The following is a 24,494-nucleotide window of genomic DNA, read 5'->3' on the forward strand; positions in this document are numbered from 1 at the left end:
AGCAAAGATTTGATGGTGACAGACTCTAAAGTGTTTAATATTATTGTAATTCCTTTTAAGTTTTTTAAGTTATGTAACTTTTGTTCTCACCCAAGTTTGAGTTTCAAAGTTCAAAGTTGACCTTAAAGTTGTTTCAGTAAGGTTTAATGTGAAAGCAAAGATAAAGCATTATAACTTAATGTTGTATACGAGTGTATAAGATGCTGTGTTGTGTTCAGGTGCCCAGTGTGGATAACTGGGACACGTGGGGTCCTTACGGAGAATGCAGCCGCAGCTGCGGCAGTGGAGTGACCATGAGAACTAGACGCTGCGTCACCCTCAGGTACGTCTCCTGCCTCTCTGTACACCTGTACCTACACACACAGGTTGTCCTTCTCCTCTCTGTGTGAAGGAGGTCCACGGGCGCAGACTGTATCTTGATTGTACAAGAATGCCTTGAAGTCAGGAGGCTCGACTTACATCCATAACAGACTGGAGGGAGGGCTTTTACTTTGAAAGGACTCCTGCTGCCTGGTTGTTGGCTGCTGAGGAGGATCGGATGGAAAGTGAACCTTTCTATCGGCCACTTGTTGGGGAATGAAATCCTTTTGGTTTCTTTAGAATGGTTTTGTCCACTTGTGACTGAAACAGGGCGGAGCGATGAGGCTTGTTTCCAGCTTACATTGTGAACGTTTTGTTCAGAGCGCCGATTGCTGGAATCCAGCCGGCGTGTTGCCTCATGTAACCCATGAAGGATCCTTATTCATGAGCTGGTGCCTTCAAGTCATTCAAACCCTACTTAAAGGGACAGTTCAGAAGTTTACAGTGAGGCTGTATGAGCTTCTTCTCCACAGTCAGTATCACCTGCAGTACATGCAGTCTGTAGGAACAGACAGGAAGCAGGAAGTAAATGTTCTGCTGTGGACGTGTTCCACCTCTTTACCTTGCTGTCAGACAGCCTGAACTGGAGCTCATCACAGCCACCAGACTCCATTGGAAGCCTGAAAACAGACACAAGAGGAGGTGCAGAGGTCCAGTGTTCTCTCAGACCACTTGAATTACAATGTTTGCCCAATAACACCCAAAGAAAAACCTGCCTACCCCACCTTTAATGAAGACACCTGAGTACTTCTTCCTCCGCTGAGCGTCTGAGCAATAATCTGAGAGAAATGTTGTTGATTATTTTTGCCCACCGGGCAGAACACGTCTATAATGAGCCGTTTCTTTAACGTGTCCAAACAGTTGTCTCATTAGTTGGATATTTTGTTGCGTTCATGGTAAAGACACACTGTAGGAAAATGTAGTCTTTGTCCTGATGGATCCGTGTAGGATGGTGGTGTTTTGGCATTGATCTGTAGATGCCAACATGTCGGTGCAGTGAGTCTGTTTCCCTCTTCAGCTGAAGGATGATTAACTTCTACCTTGCTGGATGAACTCTGTCACATCTTGTCTGCCAGAATCACACCTTTAAATACTATGATTAGTCTGCTGTTGACTCGTCAGTGCTTTACGGGAACTCCCCTTTTATTTTGCCCGTCATTTATTTTGACATAAAACTACCTGACCTCATGGGCTATAATCTCTTTTAATTCCCTGTGATCAATAATGTAGCTTCTCTGTTTGCCATCATTTTAAATTGAGAGCACTGCTTGATGTTTATTTTCCACTCCCAGGTGAAGAGTTGAGGCTGCATGTTGTCACTGAGGGTTTGGACATGTTGTAGTTTCAGTTTTGGCGCTCTGACAGGAGCGTGTCTTGTTTTCACAGCTTAAGGGCAGGTACTTTTGGAGGTGACTTAATCATGAGTTATCAACATGGCTGGAAGGCAGGGAGAGACAACCTGCTGTCTCACAGCTCAGCGCCGGTGCGTGGGTGTTTGTGGGATCCTGGGTGACGATGTTCAGGCTTTTCCTGTTGCTGAGAGCTCTTTTTATTATTACAGGCACAGATTAAAGAGGAATGCCATTTAATGTCAGAGCTGAAACTTGTTATTTCTGCACTCGCAGACAGTCTGAGCTGTATTTGCATACGTGCAGCTTCACCTACTCATTAACTGTTTCTGTGTCACAATGATGACACTAAAGTTTTACTGCAACTTCAGGAGGAGAAGATGCAAAAGGGGTAAATAAGAATAAAATAAAATAAAATAAGAAGGTATAACATATATAAAAACATATAAAATAAGAAGTTATAACACATATAAAAACATATAAAATAAGAAGGTATAATATATATAAAAACATATAAAATAAGAAGGTATAATATATATAAAAACATATAAAATAAGAAGGTATAACATATATAAAAACATATAAAATAAGAAGTTATAACATATATAAAACATATAAAATAAGAAGTTATAACATATATAAAACATATAAAATAAGAAGGTATAACATATATAAAACATATAAAATAAGAAGGTATAATATATATAAAAACATATAAAATAAGAAGGTATAATATATATAAAACATATAAAATAAGAAGGTATAATATATATAAAAACATATAAATAAGAAGGTATAACATATATAAAAACATATAAAATAAGAAGGTATAATATATAAAAACATATAAAATAAGAAGGTATAATATATATAAAAACATATAAATAAGAAGGTATAATATATATAAAAACATATAAAATAAGAAGGTATAATAATATATAAAAACATATAAAATAAGAAGGTATAACTATATATAAAAACATATAAAATAAGAAGGTATAATATATATAAAAACATATAAAATAAGAAGGTATAATATATATAAAAACATATAAAATAAGAAGGTATAATATATATAAAACATATAAAATAAGAAGGTACAATATATATAAAAACAATAAAATAAGAAGGTATAACATATATAAAAACATATAAAATAAGAAGGTATAATATATATAAAAACATATAAAATAAGAAGGTATAATATATATAAAAACATATAAAATAAGAAGGTATAACATATATAAAAACATATAAAATAAGAAGGTATAATATATATAAAAACATATAAAATAAGAAGGTATAATATAATATAAAAACATATAAAATAAGAAGTTATAACATATATAAAAACATATAAAATAAGAAGGTATAACATATATAAAAACATATAAAATAAGAAGGTATAATATATATAAAAACATATAAAATAAGAAGGTATAATATATATAAAAACATATAAAATAAGAAGGTATAATATATATATAAAAACATATAAAATAAGAAGTTATAACATATATAAAAACATATAAAATAAGAAGGTATAACATATATAAAAACATATAAAATAAGAAGGTATAATATATATAAAAACATATAAAATAAGAAGGTATAATATATATAAAAACATATAAAATAAGAAGGTATAACATATATAAAAACATATAAAATAAGAAGGTATAACATATATAAAAACATATAAAATAAGAAGGTACAATATATATAAAAACATATAAAATAAGAAGGTATAACATATATAAAAACATATAAAATAAGAAGGTATAATATATATAAAACATATAAAATAAGAAGGTATAATATATATAAAAACATATAAAATAAGAAGGTATAACTATATATAAAAACATATAAATAAGAAGGTATAATATATATAAAAACATATAAAATAAGAAGGTATAATATATATATAAAAACATATAAAATAAGAAGTTATAACATATATAAAAACATATAAAATAAGAAGGTATAACATATATAAAAACATATAAAATAAGAAGGTATAATATATATAAAAACATATAAAATAAGAAGTTATAACATATATAAAAACATATAAAATAAGAAGTTATAACATATATAAAACATATAAAATAAGAAGTTATAACATATATAAACTTCATCTTCATCTGTGTTTTCTTTTTTAACTTATTGTGTTTCCTGTTTTTGATGAAGAGATTTTCAGACCATAATGACATGATGATAATAATAATGATGATAAGGTTCATAAAAAGGTTTAAAGTCAGATACTACCCTGTTGCATTATGGGAAATGTAGGATCCAGCGTTTTTGGAGTTTTACCTACAATAAAACAGATCAAATATCACAGATCACTTTCCCTCTCCGTTCAGCTTTGAGAGAAACTATCTGTCTCTGTGTTTTAAGACGATAACGTGATAAATGAATCAGTTAATGTTTAAAAACATCTTCATGACGATGCTTCTCTTTCCCCGTGCAGAGCTGACGGAGGACACAACTGTGTGGGACCAGAGAAGTCTTACCGCACCTGCAACATCCAGGTGAACAAACACACCTGAAATAATTCAGTTTCCTTTCGTAATATTGTGTGTTATATTAAATATTAAATAAATAAACCAGATCAAAGGAAGTGTGTCCTAGTTCAAACCTGTAAGTTCGGTCACAATAATTATAATATTTATTGTTTTTGTTGTGTATTTTTATTTTATATTTTTAAGGATATTTTAATATTTATTTCACATTTAAATTCCAATGTCTGAACATTGTTAAGAATCAGGAACACATTTCTCTGAAAGGGTGAACTTGCATTATTATATCATCACTATATCATAACTTAAACAACAATAATATCATTTATCTTAATGATGTCTGGGACAATACATATATGAGTTGTCGTGACGACTGTAAGTATTTCTGCTGAACTGTCGTCTCCTCAGGACTGTCCCGAGGGATCCAAGGATTTCCGTGAAGAGCAGTGCTCCAAATTTGACGGGACTGACTTCCAGGGGAAACTCTACAAGTGGCTTCCATATTACGGAGGTCAGAAGCAAAGTAGAATAAGTGCACGTGACCCTGATGCATGTAAACATATGCTCAGGTGCCACGACAGGTAATAATGTGACCTTTGTTGTAAACAGCGGAGAACCCCTGTGAGCTGAACTGCATGCCAAGAGGAGAAAACTTCTTCTACCGCCACCGCAGCGCCGTGGTCGACGGCACGTCCTGTCACCCCGGACGGAGGGACGTTTGTGTGGACGGAGTCTGCAAGGTATCTATGTGATGTGTGTGTGATGTGTGTGTGATGTGTGTGTGATGTGTGTGATGTGTGTGTGATGTGTGTGATGTGTGTGTGTGTGTGTGTGTGATGTGTGTGTGATGTGTGTGTGATGTGTGTGTGATGTGTGTGATGTGTGTGATGTGTGTGTGATGTGTGTGATGTGTGTGTGATGTGTGTGTGATGTGTGTGATGTGTGTGTGATGTGTGTGATGTGTGTGATGTGTGTGTGTGTGTGTGATGTGTGTGTGATGTGTGTGTGATGTGTGTGATGTGTGTGTGATGTGTGTGTGATGTGTGTGATGTGTGTGATGTGTGTGTGTGTGTGTGATGTGTGTGATGTGTGTGTGATGTGTGTGTGATGTGTGTGATGTGTGTGTGATGTGTGTGATGTGTGTGATGTGTGATGTGTGTGTGATGTGTGTGTGATGTGTGTGTGATGTGTGTGATGTGTGTGTGATGTGTGTGTGATGTGTGTGATGTGTGTGTGTGATGTGTGTGATGTGTGTGATGTGTGTGTGATGTGTGTGTGATGTGTGTGTGATGTGTGTGCTGTGTGTGTGATGTGTGTGATGTGTGTGTGATGTGTGTGTGTGTGTGTGATGTGTGTGTGTGTGTGTGATGTGTGTGTGTGATGTGTGTGATGTGGTGTGATGTGTGTGTGTGTGTGTGTGTGATGTGTGTGATGTGTGTGTGTGTGATGTGTGTGATGTGTGTGTGATGTGTGTGTGATGTGTGTGTGATGTGTGTGATGTGTGTGTGATGTGTGTGATGTGTGTGTGATGTGTGTGATGTGTGTGTGATGTGTGTGATGTGTGTGATGTGTGTGTGATGTGTGTTTGTTTTAAGATCTGCAGACATGTCTGTTGATCCGACGGCGTGCGGCGCTGAGCAGCAGGAGGATTAGTTTGTTGGTGGAAACATGTGACAGCTCTCCGTCTGTCCTCATGTGGTCATAGCTGCGAGCGTTTCACTTTCCAGACCGTCACTTATTTCACCTCGTGCTCCAGATGTTTGCGTTGTGGTTTTCTTCTTGTTCCCGCTCCTCCGGCTGCTGGTTGAACCCGGCTCGTGTCGCTTTGGTTTGGCGGCTGAAAGCTGCAATTCTGCTTTCTGAGTGTTTGTGCCGTGAAGTTGACTCATGAGTCCGTAGCGCTGGATTAACGACCAATCAAAACACTGACAGAATGAATAACACACAGAACCTTCAGTGTTTCTTCCTTCAGTTAATCTCTGTGCACTAAAACATCTCTGTGTCTTTGAGGAATATAAAACATTTAAAGGTACAGTACGAAACGTTTCCACACTTTCCTTCTCCTCAGCGTCTGGGCTGTGACAACATGTTGGAGTCTCTGCAGCAGGAGGACCCCTGCCTGCAGTGCGGGGGCAACGGACAGTCCTGCCATCAGGTCAAGAACAGCTTCTCTGTGCGCGACCTGCCCACCGGTACACACACACACACACACACACACACACACACACACACACACACACACACACACACAAAATGTAATCTGAGTACTTAAAGTAAAAGAGTTGATTGAGCAGTAAATGTTCCCGTCAGTGTTTAACTGTTAAATATAAAGTTCCAGAACAACGTCAGCCCTGTCAGCTGATCCAAGAAGCTTTCTAAAGACTTGTGTAGTTTAAGAAGGAGGAAGAGTTTCTGAAGGAACTCTTCCTCCTTCAGTCACAAACATTCAACATCATGTAAATACTCAAAGTAGCTCTTAAGTTCAGCTCTTTGTGGCAGAACGCTGTGCCAGATGTATTTGTTGCGTGTTGTAGTTTGCATGTGTGAAAGCATCTCGTCTTCATCTCAGGCTACAACCAGATGTTCATCATCCCCGTTGGCGCCACCAGCATCAGCATCAGAGAGACTGTGGCCACACGCAACTACCTGTGTGAGTGCAGCGCCCGGCTGGATCAGGATTCTGTACTCTGAACATGTGATGACTGTAACCTTTGTGCACCGCCAGCTATCAAGAACCTGCGAGGGGAGTATTACCTCAATGGCCACTGGGTAATTGAGTTTTCCAGGGCGACACCCATTGCTGGGACGATGCTGTACTACCAGCGAGGAGCGGAGGGCGACAGCGTCCCCGAGACCATCATCTGGCCGTGGCCCCACCACCGAGCCCCTTGTTGTGGAGGTGAGACTCATTTATCTTCTTCGTGTGTCAGATATTTAACTCCAAATCTCTCCTTAAAGCAGCTTCTATCTCAAACTATTTAATGTATCTGCAGAATATCTTCTGGATTCATTGATTAATGGTTTGGTTTATAAAAGTGACGTGTTGAAATGTTCTGTCCCTTTAATATGATATAAAACAGAGAAGCAGGAAGTGAGGCTGAAAACAGAATTTAAAGACATTTTTATTGGCATCCAGAGAATTATAAATATTTAACCTCATTCCTGTTTTAACACTTAAACATCTCGACACAATAAAAAGCTTTTACTACTACTACTTTCCATTAAATTCATCACCAACGTCTCTATTATCATTATTTTATTATCACGTGTGGAGTTTGAGCCTTCAGGAAACGTCAGCACATTCCAGGGGAGTCAGAAAACAGTAATCTTAATCTTGTATAATCTCCTCTCAGCTGATCAGCCAGGAGCCGAACCAGGGAGTGGAGTACGAGTTCTATCTTCCCAACGGACGCTCCAGACAGGGTTACTACTGGAGCTTTGGATCCTGGTCGTCCTGCAGCAGAGACTGCGGCTCAGGTGAGTCTCAGATAACAAGAACCACATGTTCACCAAGCAAACAAAATACAAACCTTCTCGTTCTGCTTCAGGCTACCAGTCTCGTCTGGTCTTCTGCACCGTCGATAACTGAGGCGTACCCCGACTACCTCTGTGCCTCTCTGCCCAGGCCGCAGACCAACCGCACCTGTAACCCCCACACCTGCCCTCAGAGCCGCAGGTAACACACTCAAACTCCTCTGGTGCAGCCGGCAGCATTGTGTTAGTGTTACTTGTAGTTTGTCTCATGATTAACTTCAGAGCAGCTTTTTGACTGTTGTGTTGTTGTGACTGAAAGGATGGCGTACCTGTACCCCCCACAGGTGTGGAGATCCTCACATGTGTTCAGGTAACTGTTAGTCCGAGTGTTGTCCTAGAGTTTACCGTAGACTGCAAACACCGGGGGAGAGTTCATCTTTATTTATCTGAGCGTGCACTTAATAAAAGGAACGGGCCGACTGACACGTTTAAACTCGTACATTTACAAGAAAGAATCTTTAATGTCAAGAAAAACATCAGAATTGATATTAAAGTAAAACATTTACTAGAAAGAAACTTGAATATTCTCTGAGATTAAAGTGGTAAATGTGCGAGAACAACTCACAAGAAAGACTTTTATTATATAATAATATGTTATATATATTATGAAGTCGTATATTTGCAAGAAAGAAATGTTTCTTTGAGAGGAACGACTTCCCTCACCTTCACAAGGTCTTTGTTATTATCTGCCACTTTAATCTCCAGATGTTTCTCTGAATATTACCCTCCTTCCTCCGGCCCTAACACGCCGTCGTACCAACGTATCCTTCACATTGACACCTTGAAAACAAAAAGTGCCAAAAGGTAATTGAGAAGTAATAAATGTTTTGAAACGCTCTCCCCTCAGATGTGTTTGACGCTGTAGCGCCTGTGTTTAGTGCAAAGCCTTTTCCTCCACGTGGGCGAGAACGAAGGCAACTGTCCGGCTCAGAGATCTGCTTTCAACCTTTGAATGATCCTCCTCCTCCTCCTCCACCTCCTCCTCCTCCTAGTCCTCCTCCTCCTCCTCCTCCTCCTCCTCCTCCTCCTCACCTCCTCCTCCTCCTCCTCCTCCTCCTCCTCCTCCTCCTCCCAGCCCGTGTGCCTGATCCCTGAGCCGGCCTGCTGCCTGCTGCTTTACAAACTCTCTGTGTCTGTGCGTCAGTGTAGCTGTGTGTTAGAGGTCAAAGGTCGTCATGCAGGGGTTGTTGTGTACGTCTGGATGGGACGCAGCAGCAGTGAGCGTGGCAGTAAATATCCGGGGCTGCAGTCAGTGACTCTGTGGTATTTCCTGCTTCTTCTCTTTGATGCTGCTGCTGCTCAGAAACCTGAGAAGCTTGAGTGATGCGAACTGCAGCCTCATAATCTCTCAAATGAAAGAAACAAATCAGAAACAGTTAATGTTGGTGTAACTGAGACGTGCATGTGGCCTGCAAGGCTGGGGCTGAGATCAAATGTGAGCGTTTGTGTTCAGAGCTGCTTTCAGGTCTTTGTAGTCACAAGCGTTATGAGACAAAGGGCCCCGAGGCTCAGACATGCAAATGTGTCTTTGTGGTTGTTTTGAGTCTCTTTGTAGTTGTTTAGTGTGTCTTTGTGGTTGTTTTGAGTCTCTTTGTAGTTGTTTTGTGTCTCTTTGTAGTTATTTTGTGTCTCTTTGTAGTTGTTTAGTGTCTCTTTGTGGTTGTTTTGAGTCTCTGTAGTTGTTTTGAGTCTCTCTCTGGTTGCTAAATTTCTCTTTAAGTGAAATTTTGCAGGTGAGGTCCGGGGCCCCCGACACTTTGGGCTCCTGGGTCTGTGCCCGGTGGTCCCGCTCAGTAATCCCTCCATGTTTGTAGTTAACAGCGTCTGTTAAACTAACCAGCAGGAGAAGAATACTTTCTGCCCTTCAGCTGGTTTCTGTTTGACGCTACAGTCTCTAGTTTAGTTGTTGTTTTAGTGGCTTCATTAAACAAAGTCCTGTTTTACGCTCGCACCCCAAGGGTTTCATTTCAGTTGTTCTGACTGTTGGTCATAAAAAACAAGCAAGAAATCTTGGAAAGATTTTAAAATGTTCTCCTCACGTGCACGACATCACTGCCTCTCCTGATTCTGTCTCCTCTCCCTCCCCCCTCGGTGGGTTTCCCAGCTGGAGAACCGGAGAGTGGAACAGCTGCTCGGTGAGCTGCGGCGGAGGCTCTCAGCTGCGCAGCGTGCAGTGCGTCTCCCATGATGCCGCGGGCCCTCGCGTGGTGGAGGACACCATTTGTGCCACCTACACCGAGGCACCCCCCTCCCTGCAGACCTGCAACATGCAGAAGTGTGCAGAGTTCCAAGTCACGAGATGGAGCGCGGTGAGGGAACAAGACCGATCACAACTCAGCAAGACAAAAGATTAATGAGCTGCATTTACACAACAATATGATGTTTATTAGCAAATCTTCATCTTAAGCAGCAGGATAAAAATCCTTCACTTCATCAGGAGAGAAGAATTTGAAAATGCTTTGCTCTGTCTTAAATGTAAAAGCAAAGATTTCATGAGAAGCCCAAACTGAAGCGAGAAAAGTATAAAGCAACTACAGTAGATGCAACATGTTTTAACTGTAGCCTGTCGATGAGATTTGAGCTGAAATAACATTCTTCTCACTTTGTTCTCCTCTTGCACGGCTGTGTGTGAGCAGTGCTCAGTGACCTGTGGTGCAGGTGAGCAGACCCGGGAGGTCACCTGTGTGGGATCAGGAGGAATGAGGCTGGAGGAAACTTCCTGCAGCACGCTGCTCCGCCCGACCGCCGCCCGCCCCTGTGAGACGGCCGCCTGCCTGAGACAGATCAGCTGGCACGTGGGAGACTGGGGCCTGGTGAGCAGAAGTTTCCTTGTGACTCTGTTCATGTCGTCATTTAAGTGTCGACTTGCTGGGGATAAAAATCATTCGTTGATTCAGGAAATGAATTGATTTGTGCTGCAATTCTCTGTTTGTCCCTCAGTGTTCTCAGAGCTGTGGCTCCGGCTCACGGGAGCGGCAGGTGATCTGCTCGGACCAGGAGAGGAACCTGTACCCTGTGGGCCAGTGCAACGCTCACCCCAAACCCTCCATCGTGGAGCGCTGCAACATCCAGTCCTGCTACAGGCCACAGGGTGAGAGCCTGCGACACAAGCTCCTCTTAGACCTCGTGCTCCTGCAACATGCATCGTCACTTCCTCTTTTATACTTCATTGTGCGGAAGCTCTTCTGGGTTTTCACCCTGCAGCTCTGTCTTTATCTAAATGACTTTAGCTTGAGTGGAAAACACGTCCGAGTCGCATCATTTGTCTCACTGCCTTCACAAAGACCCTTCACTCGCCTGCACTGTGTCCTGAGCTTCTGTTCTGTGTTCTGCTTGTGCAGTGGTTCCCAGCGTCCAGGACTCACGAGGACACGACAACACACAGACTGTTTTCCAGCCCTACGTGCCGGACCGCGCCACAGGTCGGACTCTTTAACTCGTCAGCTGTATCCCTCTAATATATGTTTCTCTCCTGCCTCCACAGTGAACTAAGAGCTTGAAAAGTCTTGATGAACTGAAGTAAATGGACAACAACAGTTCATTTATACACAGAGGTTCACTTTGTGTTTCTGTAACATTTCATAAGAGTACCTTTGTAGTTGTATGGTTTGCAGAGTGCAGGTGTGACTGCAGCCTCTCTGTCCACTGCAGACGCTCCTCTGCTGATATAACTCCTGTCACTTTGTGCCCCCCCTCCTGTCCCTGCACTAATTATCCAGGCCTGGTCGACATGTTTTCATTGTTGGCCTGATTAAAATATTTCCGAAGCAGTGAAGTGTGCAAGTGCTGGCTGCGGTGTTCTTGGCATGTTGGTGCATTCTGCAGCAGCGGGCCAGTGCTCAGGAATGTCAAGTTTGAGGTCGTGTGTGTTTATTTCCTGTGAGATTGTTTATTTAAAGTGTCAGAACTTGTCGTCCTGGTTCCCTCTGCTCTGTTCGCTGCGTTATCTTTCCATAAACACATGTACTTTATTATATGCATGTGTTTTTCTTTTCCTTTTTTGCATTCTTTTGTGTTTGAGCTTCCTGCGAGGACAATAGCGTAGACTCTATTGTACATTTCTAAAGCAACGTGTGAACTTCCCCATTGCTTTGTGTTTGCTTGTTGATATAAAACACCAGACCTGTGTGGTCTGGTCTGCACATGCAACGTGTTTACTCTCCTCCCACGCTTTCATAGCAGCCCGCCGGCCGGAGACGGACCCGACCCAGACCAACGCGGTCCACGACCCTCACGGCTCCGCCCCGGCCCTCCACTGCAGCCAGTCGTATTATGGCTGCTGCCCCGATGGACGCACGTCAGCCGGCGGCCCCCAGGATCTGGGCTGCCCACATGTCCCAGCTCCCACTCCTGTGCAACCACACTGCATCCAGACCAGGTAGCCCTCATCAAGAGACTAAACTCAAACTAAACTCCTTTAACCTTTTGAGCAACAGAAGGAGTTCACCAGAGCTGCCGTGCGTTGGAGCATCTTTATGCTTCATATCCCTTAAATCTCAACACCCCAGGAGAAAAGACTGTAAGTCAGTAAAACACAATCATTCATAAAAGTATTGAAATTAAGAAAAAACTCAAACATTCCTCAAATTTCACAAAATAAACACATAAAAAATATTGATGCAAATGCTGTGAATGTATAAAACAAAAAGCTAAATACTTCCATGAGTTATTTAAGATCTTTAGTTTATAATATGCTTCTTTTTAATGTGGTGATTTTATTTTAGATTTAAATGAACATGAATTCAGTTTTTGTTTTTATCTGTAAAGTATCACTCGCATTTGTTTTCCACAAGCAGTCTCGTGTGAGATAAGACAACGAGCACATGATCTAAATATTACACCTCAGGTCCACGTGCACCAGCTCGCTCTGCACGTGGCACTGACACATGGCCGATCATTATACCAACAACTAACTAAACCTAAATATATAAACACTAAACATGTACAAACTAGTAAACACACTAAAAATAACTCAAATGAAATAAAATCTAATTCAAAACCATTATAACCTTTAACATTTATATCCAGCTGCACTCTGTCCTTCCACTGTGGCTCAGGTTATATATGGAGTCTGCTTTACAGCCTTTGTGTGGGCGGCACTTTGCCCTCAGTGTTTGTTGCTCATCAGTGACCACACGATGACCAACACGATGACCACACGATGACCACACGATGACCACACGATGACCACACGATGACCACACAGGCTCAGCTCTTTATTGTTTGTCACGAAGCTTCAGGACAAAGTGTTTTATTGTTTGTATCTGCTTCTTCTCGTTGTGTCAGTTATGGCTGCTGCAGAGACGCGGTGACGGCAGCTCAGGGCCCCAACAAAGAGGGCTGTGCGGAGTATGCGGCCCCCGCCCCCGCCCCCACGGTAAGACAACATGGAGGGAGTTCTTAGTTTCACTAAATCTGGAGCATAAAAGCATCTTCTAATGTGTCTCGTTTCCTCAGGCTGCTCTTTCTCTTCCCACTGAGAATGCACCGCAGTGCCGGATCACCACCTACGGGTGCTGCTATGACCGCACCACGCCTGCAGGAGGACCCAATGGGGAGGGCTGCCCCAACCCCCCCAACCACAGTAAGAGACCACCAATGCTTTGATAGACGAGAGACAGAGAAGGATTCAAGTTCATTCTGTATCTAAACAACCAGCTCAGGGCCTCTTACAGGAGCTTTAAATAGTTTCAGAAGTTGATATTAACAGTAAACTATCCATGATGAAGTCCATGTGTTGCATCTGAAAGTGCAGGAAAAGCCTCACGTTGGTAACTTCCTGTTTCTCTCCTGCAGTCGAGCACTCCATCTGCTCGCTGCCTCGTGCTGCCGGCTCCTGCAGCAGGCTGGGTGCCACGCTACCAATACGACGTCATCACCTCCAAGTGCGTGCACTTCTGGTACGGCGGTTGCCACGGCAACAGCAACAACTTCATGACCCGCGCCGAGTGCCAGAGGGCGTGCCGGGTGTCGGCACCGAGCCAGCAGGGCCCGGGGCCGGTCGCTCCCGCAGCACAGCCGACTCCTCGGAGAGAATCCACCGCTGGAAGGACCGCGACTGGAACCGACACCGTGTCTGGAGCCGGCACCGCATCTGGATCCCCTTCTGGAGGATCAACAGGTGGGGGGTCACACAACATGGGCAGGATTTTCACAGTCCAGGGAGGCTCGACCAGCAGCACCGGCAGGCAGGCCATAAGTGCGGCCAGGCACGCCCACAGAGCTCGAGTCCATCTGCGCGCTCGCCTGCCTTCTGCTACGGCTGCACAGCACACCGGCCCAGCGGCGAGGTAAGACCCCCGAAGACCCAGGAAGCCTCCACTGGCCCCATAATGCTGTTAACAGCCTTCCTGCCCTGAAGGAGCCCCAGTCCACGAGTAGGGCCAGAGAGCTGAAGGAAACATCTTCCACAGACATCATGTGCATCAGTCACCACAAAACACATGATGAGGATGTTAACGTGTCACATTTATATCAGGATCCTTAAAGTCTCAAAACACATTGAATTCATTCTAAATTTGAGGCCTTCGTTGCTATTAAAATGTCTTGAATCTATCTTTTAACAGGAAGTAGGATTTTATGTATGTTTTGTAAAATCTCTAAATAATTTACATCTTTTATAATTTATCCTCTCGCATTGTTCTTACATTTAATTCCATTTAAAAAAGTCTTAAATCTAAACTGTAATAACTCTGCATATAAACCAGAGCCAGAATTATTCACACATTCTCAATAATACAATAACAAGTAAATAAATAGCTTCATTAACAAGCTTTAAAAACAAAGAGATCAAACTTCAGAGTAACTGAACTGCCCTGAAAGAGTACTTCAGGGTGTGTCAAGGCTCTATGGCTTCACATATATACATATAGAGATGTACATGTGTGCTTTATTTTAATGCAACATGCTCTTTCCAGTATGTAGACGTACATAATTGTTGTGGTGCTAATATAATCTCACACCGTGCTTTGTGATGCTGCGTTCCAGACATGTTACTGTTACTGTTTAATTACATTAGGACATCTCAGGAAAGTTATGTTCTCTGCACAAAAACTACTTTTGGAAATATATAACATCAGTTTGTCACGGTCAGCCATGTTTCTTTTAGTTTTACCTTCATGCATCTGGAGCGTCAGATATTGGGAATTTGAGCTACGACTTTGACTGGAACGCAGCATTAAACACGAGCAGCTGCGCTCGTGTTCCTCCGGCTCCACAGACTCTTCTCTCGCACTTGCGACGCCTCGTTTCATCCTTCCACCTCGACTGAATGTCTGGAGAAGTTCGATCACCTCGCAGCGAGCCTGAAAACGGACAGCTCTGTTGTTTACAGCTTCTGGGACTTTTCACTGTCTGTGTGTCCGTGTGGAGTTCATGTCCGTGGTCTGTGCCTGCTGCCTCACTGTGTCACCTCCTCTGTGCCACCTCCTCTGTGCCATCTCCTCTGTGTCACCTCCTCTGTGCCACCTCCTCTGTGCCACCTCCTCTGTGCCATCTCCTCTGTGTCACCTCCTCTGTGCCACCTCCTCTGTGTCACTATGTCACCTCCTCTGTGTCTCCTCTGTATCACCTCCTCTGTGTCACTATGTCACCTCCTATGTCACCTCCTCTGTGTCACTATGTCACCTCCTCTGTGCCACCTCCTCTGTGTCACCTCCTCTGTGTCACCTCCTCTGTGTCACCTCCTCTGTGTCACCTCCTCTGTGTCCCCTCCTCTGTGTCACTCTGTGTCCTCTCCTCTGTGTCACCTCCTCTGTGTCACTGTGTCACCTCCTCTGTGTCACCTCCTCTGTTAGCACTATGTTCACCTCCTCTGTGTCACCATCCTCTGTGTCACTCGGTGTCCACCTCTCTGTGTCACCTCCTCTGTGTCACCATCCTCTGTCACTCACTAGTCACCTCCGCTGTGTCACCCCGTCCTCTGTGTCACTGTGTCACCTCCTCTGTGGCAAACCTCCTCTGTAGTATCACTATGTCACCTCCTCTGTGCCACCTCCTCTGTGTCACCTCCTCTGTGTCACCTCCTCTGTGCCACCTCCTCTGTGTCACCTCCTCTGTGTCACCTCCTCTGTGTCACTATGTCACCTCCTCTGTGTCACCTCCTCTGTGTCACCTCCTCTGTATCACTATGTCACCTCCTCTGTGTCACCTCCTCTGTGTCACCTCCTCTGTGCCACCTCCTCTGTGTCACCTCCTCTGTGTCACCTCCTCTGTGTCACCTCCTCTGTGCCACCTCCTCTGTGTCACCTCCTCTGTGTCACTGTGTCACCTCCTCTGTGTCACCTCCTCTGTGTCACCTCCTCTGTGTCACTATGTCACCTCCTCTGTGCCACCTCCTCTGTGTCACCTCCTCTGTGTCACCTCCTCTGTGCCACCTCCTCTATGTCACCTCCTCTGTGTCACCTCCTCTGTATCACTATGTCACCTCCTCTGTGTCACCTCCTCTGTGTCACCTCCTGTGCTTTGTGTTGTCACCTTGATGTCATGAGAGAAACTAATAAAGGTTCTGCTGTGATGCTTCATGTTGTCGCTTCTGTCACTAAACGTGGTCTCTCTGTATTTGGGAGTATTAGCTACGTCAGTGGGGGGGGGCGTAGCTGGTGTCGCTTCTGGGTTTATTGTGGTGGAGGGATATATATATATATTCTTTCATTTGTTGTTTCTATGTGAAGAGCTGCAATTTACGATAATTTACATTCTGGATGAATCTTCTTATTTTCTTGTGGATTAATCGTTTGTTCACTTTAACATGATGTGAAACAGAAACGCAGGAAATGTCCACGTTTGAGAGGCTGAAGCCCTTTTTGGATGTTTTGCATGAAGAATGTAAATAGATAGAGATTATCGTTGTGTCCATCCACTGAGGGTTGCAGCTCCACTTGTGGGTGAAGCTCACTTTCCATGTTGCATGCGAGCTGTCTCTGCCTTCCCTCTGACGACCTTCTGAAGGTTGTGGGCGATCTTTATGTTTGCTTTGGTGACTGCTCATGAAAGTACCAACAGTGGAGCATAAAGTGACTCTGTCGTTCTCTTCTTCCTGATCCTCCATCCTTCGTTTCCTCCTTTCCTTCCTTCCTTCTGTCCTCGTATCCTCCTCCTCAGTTTGACCCTGGGAGGAGTGACCATCGATAAGACCGACCCCTCCACGGTGGAAGCTTTAGTGGGACAGACGGTGGTGCTGCCCTGCAGGGTCAGCCCGCCGCCGTCCTCCACCCTCAGCGTGGAGTGGAGACGAGATGGCGTCGCTCTGTTTACTCACAGGTCAGACATTTATGAATCATCACTAACGTTTGCACTGAACTGCAACTTCCTGTGCATGAATGTGCCAAAGCATTGGAATGTTTTTCATAATGTGACGAGATGATGTGCAGGTCGAACAAACAATGCAACACGGCGTGATATACGTCTGATACTTGTGATTATTCTTTACCTCGTTCTTGATTTGCTCTTCAGGCATCACCAGCAGCCCAATGGTTCCCTGTTAGTCGGTCCTCTCACCAAGTTGGACTCCGGTTGGTTCTTGTGCGTGGCGACTCGTGAACAGGAGAGAGACCACCGCTACATCTACCTGTCGGTCTCAGGTAATGCAGAGACAATCAGTTCATGCATGTACACTACAGGACAATCAGGTTAAACATGTAACCAATAGAAATCACCATGAAACTCACATTAAGACAATTATTCTTTATATTTCAAGTTTTCTGACATGTGAAGTTGTTCACATGTCAGAGGTGTGTAACAGATTCTGGATCTGTCTTTGTATCACTCCATAAATCACTCAATCCTGTCAACACACAGAACTCTGTGCATCTCCTGCATGTAGTGAGTGTAGCGTGTATAACATGAGCTGTGAGTGACATGTGAACAAAGCCCTCTGCACAAAGCTTCAGAATATAGAGAGGAATGAAAGTGGAAAGTTTGGTGTATGTAAGTGCTGCTGAAGTGGAGATTCTTCTTCTTCTTCTTCTTCTTCTTCTTCTTCTTCTTCTTCTTCTTCTTCTTCTTCTTCTTCTTCTTCTTCTTCTTCTTCTTCTTCTTCTTCTTCACTGCTAATTGGGACCAGACCCGGTGAAAACCTTAATTTGTCCGACTGTAACCCCAATTAGTCCGTCACACGGAAATCCTGAATATTGGGGGCTGATGATGTCACAGATGATGTCACAGATGATGTCACAGATGATGTCAGAGGTTGTGTCAGAACATGCTGACCTTCGAAAGTTAACCAGTGTGTGTGTGTGTGTGTGTGTGTGTGTGTGTGTGTGTGTGTCACAGTGGGATCCTCTCAGCTGAGTACCACCCCCCTGCCCAGAGATGGTCCTGTCCCTCGGTAAGAACAGAATCTCTTCCTCTTACCCTAACCCTCCAAACACAAAAATACTTTCTAACATAAAATATGAATAAGAGAAATTAAAAGATTATAAACACAAAATCAATAAACCTTATATTTTGTATTCTTACCTGGTATATATTACCATGTCTCCTCTTCTCCTCCTCTTCCTTCTTCTTCTTCTTCTCCTTCTCCTCCTCCTCCTCCTCCTTCTTCTTCTTCTTCCTTCTTCTTCTTCTCCTCGTTCCTTCCTTCCTCCTTCTCCTTCTTTTTCTCCTTCTTCTCCTTCTTCTTCTCCTCCTTCTCCTCATCCTTCTTCTCCTCCTCTTTCTCCTCCTCCTTCTCTTCCTCCTTCTTCTCCTTCATCTTCTCCTCCTTCTTCTTCTCCTTCTCCTCCTCCTTCTTCTCCTTCTTCTCCTCCTCCTCCTCCTCCTTCTTTCTATCTCTTTTCTTATCCTTCTTCTCTTTCTCCTCTCCTTCTCCTTCTTTCTCCACTTCCTTTTCCCCGTCTCCTCCTTCTCCCTCCTCCGTCTTCTCTTCTCCTCCTCCTCCTCCTTCTTCTTCTCCTCTTCTTCTTTCTTCTCCTCCTCTCTCTTATCTTCTTCTCCTCCTTCTCATTTCTCTCCTCCTCCCTCCTTCGTCTCCTTCTTCTTCTTCTCCTCCTCCCTTCCCTTCTTCTTCTTCTTCCTGCTTCTTTCTCTTCCTCCTCCTCCTCCTCCTCTCCTTCTCTTCTCCTCCTCCTCCTCCTTCTCTTCTTCTCACTCTTCTTTATCCTTCTTTTCCTTTCGTTCCTCCTCTTTTTTTTTCTCCTTCTCTCTCTCTTCCTCCTCCTCCTCCTTACTTCTTGCTCTGTTCTTCTCCTCCTCGCTTCTCCTCCTCTCCTCCTCCTCCCTTCTTCTCTTCTCCTCCTTCTCCTTCTTCTTCGCCCTCCTCCTTCTTTCTTTCTCTCCTTCTCTTCTCCCTTCTCCTCTTCTTCTCTCCCTCCTCTCCGCCTTTTGGGTTTTTCTTCTTTCTCCTCCTCTTCTCTCATTCTTCTTTCTTCTCGTCTCTTCTTCTGTCTCTCTTCCATCCTCTTCTCCGCTTCTCTTCTTCTTCTCCTCTCTTCCTCCTCTCTTCTTCTCCTCCCTCTCCTTCTTCTCTTATTCTCTTCTTCCTCCTCCTTCCTTCTTCTCCTCCTCTCTCCAAAGATTTCTCCGCTCGCTTCTCTCCTCCTCCTACTTACTTCTCCTTCTTTCCTCCTTCTTTCCTCGCTTCTTCTTCTTCCTCCGTCCTCCTCCCTCGCTCCTCCTTCTTCTCGCCCTTCTCGTTCTCTTCTCTCCTCCTGTCTCTCGTCGTTCTCTTCTTCTTCTTCTTTCTCCTTCTGTCTTCCTTCTTCTCTCCTCTTCTTCCCTCCCTTCGCCTTCTTCGGTCTCTTCTCCTCCGTCTTCTCCTTCTTCTCCTCCCTCCGTCCTCTCCCCTCCTTCGTCTTCACCTCCTTCTTCTTCTCCTCCTTCTTCCTTCTCCCCTCCTTCCTCCTCCCCCGTTCCTTTTCCTTCTTCTTCTCCTCCTTCTCATTCTCCTCCTCCTCCTTCTTCTTCTTCTCCTCCTCCTTCTCATTCTCCTCCTTCTCCTTCTTCTTCTTCTTCTCCTCCTCCTCCTCCTCCTTCTTCTTCTTCACCTCCTTCTTCTTCTCCTCCTTCTCATTCTCCCCCTCCTCCTCCTCCTCCTCCTCCTTCTCCTCCTTCTTTTTCTTCTTCTTCACCTCCTTCTTCTCTCCTCCTTCCTTCTCATTCTCCCCCCTCCTCCTCCTCCTCCTCCTCTCCTCCTCCTTCTTCTTCTTCTTCTTCACCTCCTTCTTCTTCTCCTCCTTCTCATTCTCCCCCTCCTCCTCCTCCTTCTCCTCCTCCTCCTCCTCCTCCTCCTCCTTCTTCTTCTTCTTCACCTCCTTCTTCTTCTCCTCCTTCTCATTCTCCTCCTCCTCCTCCTCCTTCTCCTTCTCCTCCTCCTCCTCCTCCTCATATTAATTGTGTGTATCTGTAAGTGATGCTTCACTGACTCTTCTCTCTCAGCTTCAGCATCGAGCGGTTGAGCTCCTCTGTGGTGGAGATGCGAGCGGGACAAACTGCCCGTCTGTCCTGCACCGTCGTGCCTCCGTCAGCTCTGCAGGCCGTCAGCATTCAGTGGACTAAAGATGGACAGCCCCTCAGTGACTCCAGGTGATCATCACCTGCTCTACTGGATTATTACAATTATTAACACACAAATTAAGGATTTTGTCAATGAAGCTTCAATAAAGCGACAAAACATCTTTTGTGATATTCAGTGACAACAAATCATACTTTAGATCCGTTCCAGATGTGTTCTCCTGGAGCTGTCATTCCATTATTTATTCAAGCTCATTGCATTTATCAATATGTGCTTGGAGAAGCGCCCATATGAAGATATCTTTAATTTAAAAACATTAAATACAAACACTAAACACAAGTGTCACTTAGCTTAGCACCTGGGGGTCCTGGCCTCCTTCACCTGGGGGTCCTGGCCTCCTTCACCTGGGGGTCCTGGCCTCCTTCACCTGGGAGTCCTGGCCTCCTTCACCTGGGGGTCCTGGCCTCCTTCACCTGGGGGTCCTGGCCTCCTTCACCTGGGGGTCCTGGCCTCCTTCACTCCCCTCAAAGCTGCATGTAAACAGAGGTGTTGATCTGTGTTGCAGGTACACCCAACATTCAGACGGCTCGCTGACCATCGGCTCTGTGAGGTCTGCAGACTCTGCAGTGTTCACCTGCACGGCCTCCTCCCAGCAGCAGCTGGAGCAGAGGCAGCTGCAGCTGCGAGTCCAAGGTGACTTTTATATTTAATAAACATTTAGCACCAGAAGCTTTGCACGTTCCTCTTATTTCTCCATGTGTGTGAAAACGTTCTGATTCTGATGTAGTTTCCCTGAAGCCCCAGCAGAGGTCAACAGATCTGAGTGTTCAAAGAGTTGAAGAACATCAGCACAAATACTTTTCATCTGATTTCTTTGTTCTGGTTGTATTGTCCAGCCGACCTGAAGATCACCACAGCTCCCAACAACATCCAGGTGTCCGAAGGCAGCACGGCTCTGCTGCCCTGCGTGGTGTCCGGAGACAACGTCAACATCGGCTGGTCCAGGTAACACACGTGTTATAAAGCTCAATCCTCCTCATGCTTTATTCTGGGCCCCGACAATAACCCGCTGCTTTTAAGAAAGAATGACCCTTTTAAACAGTTTGGTTTTAATCTGAAAGATATTCAGGACGTGTTTGTCTTCCAACATGATCACCAAGTTCACAACTCAGAAACTTCTGCTGAGTCGTTTATAAGGACATTGAACGAAACAACAAACAGAAAGAGTAAACTGTCTTCTTCACTTTCTCCTCTTTCTCTCCAGAAACGGCGTGCCGGTGCGTCCCGACGGTCAGAACATCCTCAAGTCCTCTGACGGCAGTTTGATCCTGAACAACGTGAAGCCTGCAGACGAGGGAACGTACACCTGCAACGCCTACACCGGCATCTACTCTGTGAGCGCCACGGCGGAAGTGAGAGTCACGAAAGACGCTCCTCGAGGTGAGGATCACAGACGGTTTCATGTCTGGATGAGTTTATTTGTTATGGACAGTAGCTTTAATGTTGTAAGCACCAGATGCTCCGTGTTAGAGAGTAGAGGAAGGTGTGTCCTGGGATCAGGAGATGCTCTTCACAGAAGCTTTATTGAACACATTAAAGTTGAGTTGCTTTTTCAATTCAATACATAAAAAGAGAATCACGTTTTAAACTCTTATTTTGACAGCAGCAGCAGGAAGTTGGGAAACAAAAGAGTCGTGATGATCAGACCAGATCACCAGTTTGTTTCACTTCATGATTCTGACTTTTATTATTTGAATCAATGAAAGAAATGTGAGATCTGGAACCAGGTGATCCAGGAAGTCTTGCTGAATAACAAGTGGTGCAGACAATGATGGGGAGAAGTTAGATCCGTTAGATTGTATAATATAATTTCACCTGAAGAAGTAGTGCCTTGTTTTTCCCATGGTTGTCTGCATCACTTAATATCATGATGATTTAGCTATTAGCTAATATCCCTCCGCAGCGACTGGACAGGTACACACATTAAAACATTTATAATACTTATAATAAACAATTATACAGACAGATTAAAGTATAAACATTTATCATTACAAGCTGAATATGAAGCAAACAGAATGTGAGCCGTGCAGGTGAACAAACAAAGTGCAGAAGCCTGACATTGTTTCCTCTGCAGAGCTCCACTCACTGCTCTGTGCATGAAGGGATTTCATGAGACACAAAGCAGGAAACTAATCGTCTCTTAACCGCTGCAGGTGTTGACGTGCCGCCAGAATGCGTGGACCAGCCTGAGCTTGCCAACTGCGAGCTCATCGTCTACGCCCGACTTTGCTCCAACTCGTATTACTCCAGTTTCTGCTGTGCCAGCTGTACCAGGCACTCACAGAGGAGCGACCGGCTCAGTCGGCTCGGATAGAAGATGCAGAGTGGGGGGGGGGCTGCTGCCAAAAGGAACTGAAACACTGATATCTGAGCAGCTCAAGCCTGCAATGAAAAAAGGGATTTATTACTGTGGACGTTGTTCAACACTTGTTCAGGGAGTCTGTTCGTACACTGCTCAACATGGGAACATTAAATAAGGGCCTTCAAATTAAATGTAAAGTCTGTTGTTCAAACTTTCTTTTAAATAAGTTATTTACTCGACATGTTCTCTGTTTTCTAGAGAATTATTTCCTTCTACATGTAAATCCAGTGAAATGAATGAATTATTCCATCTGTGCTGTTTTCACCACTGCTCTTTTTTGTATCAATATTTTTGGCATTTCACTGATAAAAGGTATTTTCTGTGCTTATTGTTTATTTTTATGTAAGTAATTGATAATAAAATAATATTTTGATAAAAGCTCCTGTGTGACGTGATGTTCCTGTCTGCACCACAAGGGGGCGCTCAGCTCCACACATTACATTTCTTACCTGCAGAAACCTTTTGTTTCTAGTTGCTGAAGTTAAATGCAAATTAATAAATAATATCTCTTAGATTACACGACATTACTAAATATATTATAGCAACATCAGGTTTTTAATGTACTGTGTATTTGTGTTACTTTAGTAAATGCATCAGCAACTAAACTAAATGTACTCAAGTACTGTATTTAAATATAGTTTTGTGGTACTTGTACTTTACTTGAGTATTTCTAATTCCTGCTACTTTATACTTCTACTTCACTTGTTATTAGATACTTTCAGATTAAGATTATTAATACAAAGTATTAATCAACTAATTAATGATGATACATTATTATTGATTAAGCTGTATATAAGTATATAAAGTTATTAAATGATCCACACCTTCACCAGCTGCAGCATTAAAGTGATGCACACATTAATGCATCAATAATTATAATACAATAATATTAAATAAATTCTCAAATGGGCCATTGTGCAGAATAAGAACTTTTGGTTCTTTAAGTATATTATGATGCTGATATTTATTTATTTTTGGGCTTTTCATGCCTTTATGATAGAGAAGTGCAGATTGTGAAAGGAGGAGAGAGAGAGAGGGAACGACATACAGCAAACGTCACAGGTTGGACTTGAACCAGTGGCCGCTGTGGGCAAGAACTAAGCCTTTGTATATGGGACGCCTGTGCTACTGGTTGAGCTACTGGGACGCCCCATGCTGATACTTTCCTACTTTTAAATGCAGGACTTGTACTTGTAAATGTCTGAGTACTTCTTCCACCGTTGATCCTCAGGAGGTCGAGCTATCTTAAAGATCTCATAGTACCTTATAAACCAACTAGAGCATTACGCTCCCAGACTGCAGGGTTACTTGTAGTTCCTAGAGTCTCTAAGAGTACAATGGGAGCCAGAGCCTTCAGCTATCATGCTCCTCTCCAGTGGAACCAGCTTTCAGTTTGTGTTCAGGAGGCAGACACACTCTCCACATTTAAGAGTAGGCTAAAGACTTTCCTTTTTGATAAAGCTTATAGTTAGGGCTGGCTCAGGCTTGCCTTGGATCAGCCCCTAGTTATGCTGCTATAGGCTTAGACTGCCGGGGGACACCTCCCTGCTCCCCTCCTCCTGTTGCATGTTTCTGTTGCGTGTTTCTGTTGCATGTTTTTGTTGCATGTTTCTGTTGCGTGTTTCTGTTGCGTGTCTCTGTTGCATGTTTCTGTTGCATGTTTTGTTGCATGCTTTTGTTGCGTGTTTCTGTTGCGTGTTTCTGTTGCATGTTTCTGTTGCATGTTCGGTTCTGTTGCGTGTTCTGTTGCATGTTTCTGTTGCATGTTTCTGTTGTGTTTCTGTTGCATGTTTCTGTTGCATGTTTCTGTTGCATGTTTTTGTTGCATGCTTTTGTTGCGTGTTTCTGTTGCG

General features: G+C 43.6%; 1 protein-coding gene across 1 annotated transcript in view; it reads left to right on the forward strand.

Moving 5' to 3' along the window:
• paplna (papilin a, proteoglycan-like sulfated glycoprotein) overlaps positions 1-23,013 on the forward strand; it is a 27,158-nt gene extending 4,145 nt beyond the window's left edge. Inside the window, 28 exon segments of the mRNA XM_029460116.1 lie at positions 219-322; positions 4,186-4,246; positions 4,643-4,745; positions 4,844-4,974; positions 6,303-6,426; positions 6,804-6,884; positions 6,960-7,093; positions 7,095-7,133; positions 7,588-7,711; positions 7,783-7,820; positions 7,822-7,910; positions 9,873-10,077; positions 10,405-10,581; positions 10,709-10,859; positions 11,110-11,190; positions 11,948-12,146; positions 13,055-13,145; positions 13,226-13,352; positions 13,565-13,611; positions 13,613-14,058; positions 16,871-17,029; positions 17,222-17,349; positions 18,041-18,095; positions 20,144-20,290; positions 20,785-20,912; positions 21,116-21,224; positions 21,484-21,659; positions 22,433-23,013. Coding sequence (XP_029315976.1) covers positions 219-322; positions 4,186-4,246; positions 4,643-4,745; positions 4,844-4,974; positions 6,303-6,426; positions 6,804-6,884; positions 6,960-7,093; positions 7,095-7,133; positions 7,588-7,711; positions 7,783-7,820; positions 7,822-7,910; positions 9,873-10,077; positions 10,405-10,581; positions 10,709-10,859; positions 11,110-11,190; positions 11,948-12,146; positions 13,055-13,145; positions 13,226-13,352; positions 13,565-13,611; positions 13,613-14,058; positions 16,871-17,029; positions 17,222-17,349; positions 18,041-18,095; positions 20,144-20,290; positions 20,785-20,912; positions 21,116-21,224; positions 21,484-21,659; positions 22,433-22,593 — 3,615 coding nt within the window. The 3' untranslated portion in view covers positions 22,594-23,013.
• Positions 23,014-24,494: the final 1,481 nt, after the last annotated feature.

The sequence above is a fragment of the Cottoperca gobio genome, chromosome 22, assembly GCF_900634415.1.
Source record: "Cottoperca gobio chromosome 22, fCotGob3.1, whole genome shotgun sequence".
NCBI lineage: Eukaryota > Metazoa > Chordata > Actinopteri > Perciformes > Bovichtidae > Cottoperca > Cottoperca gobio.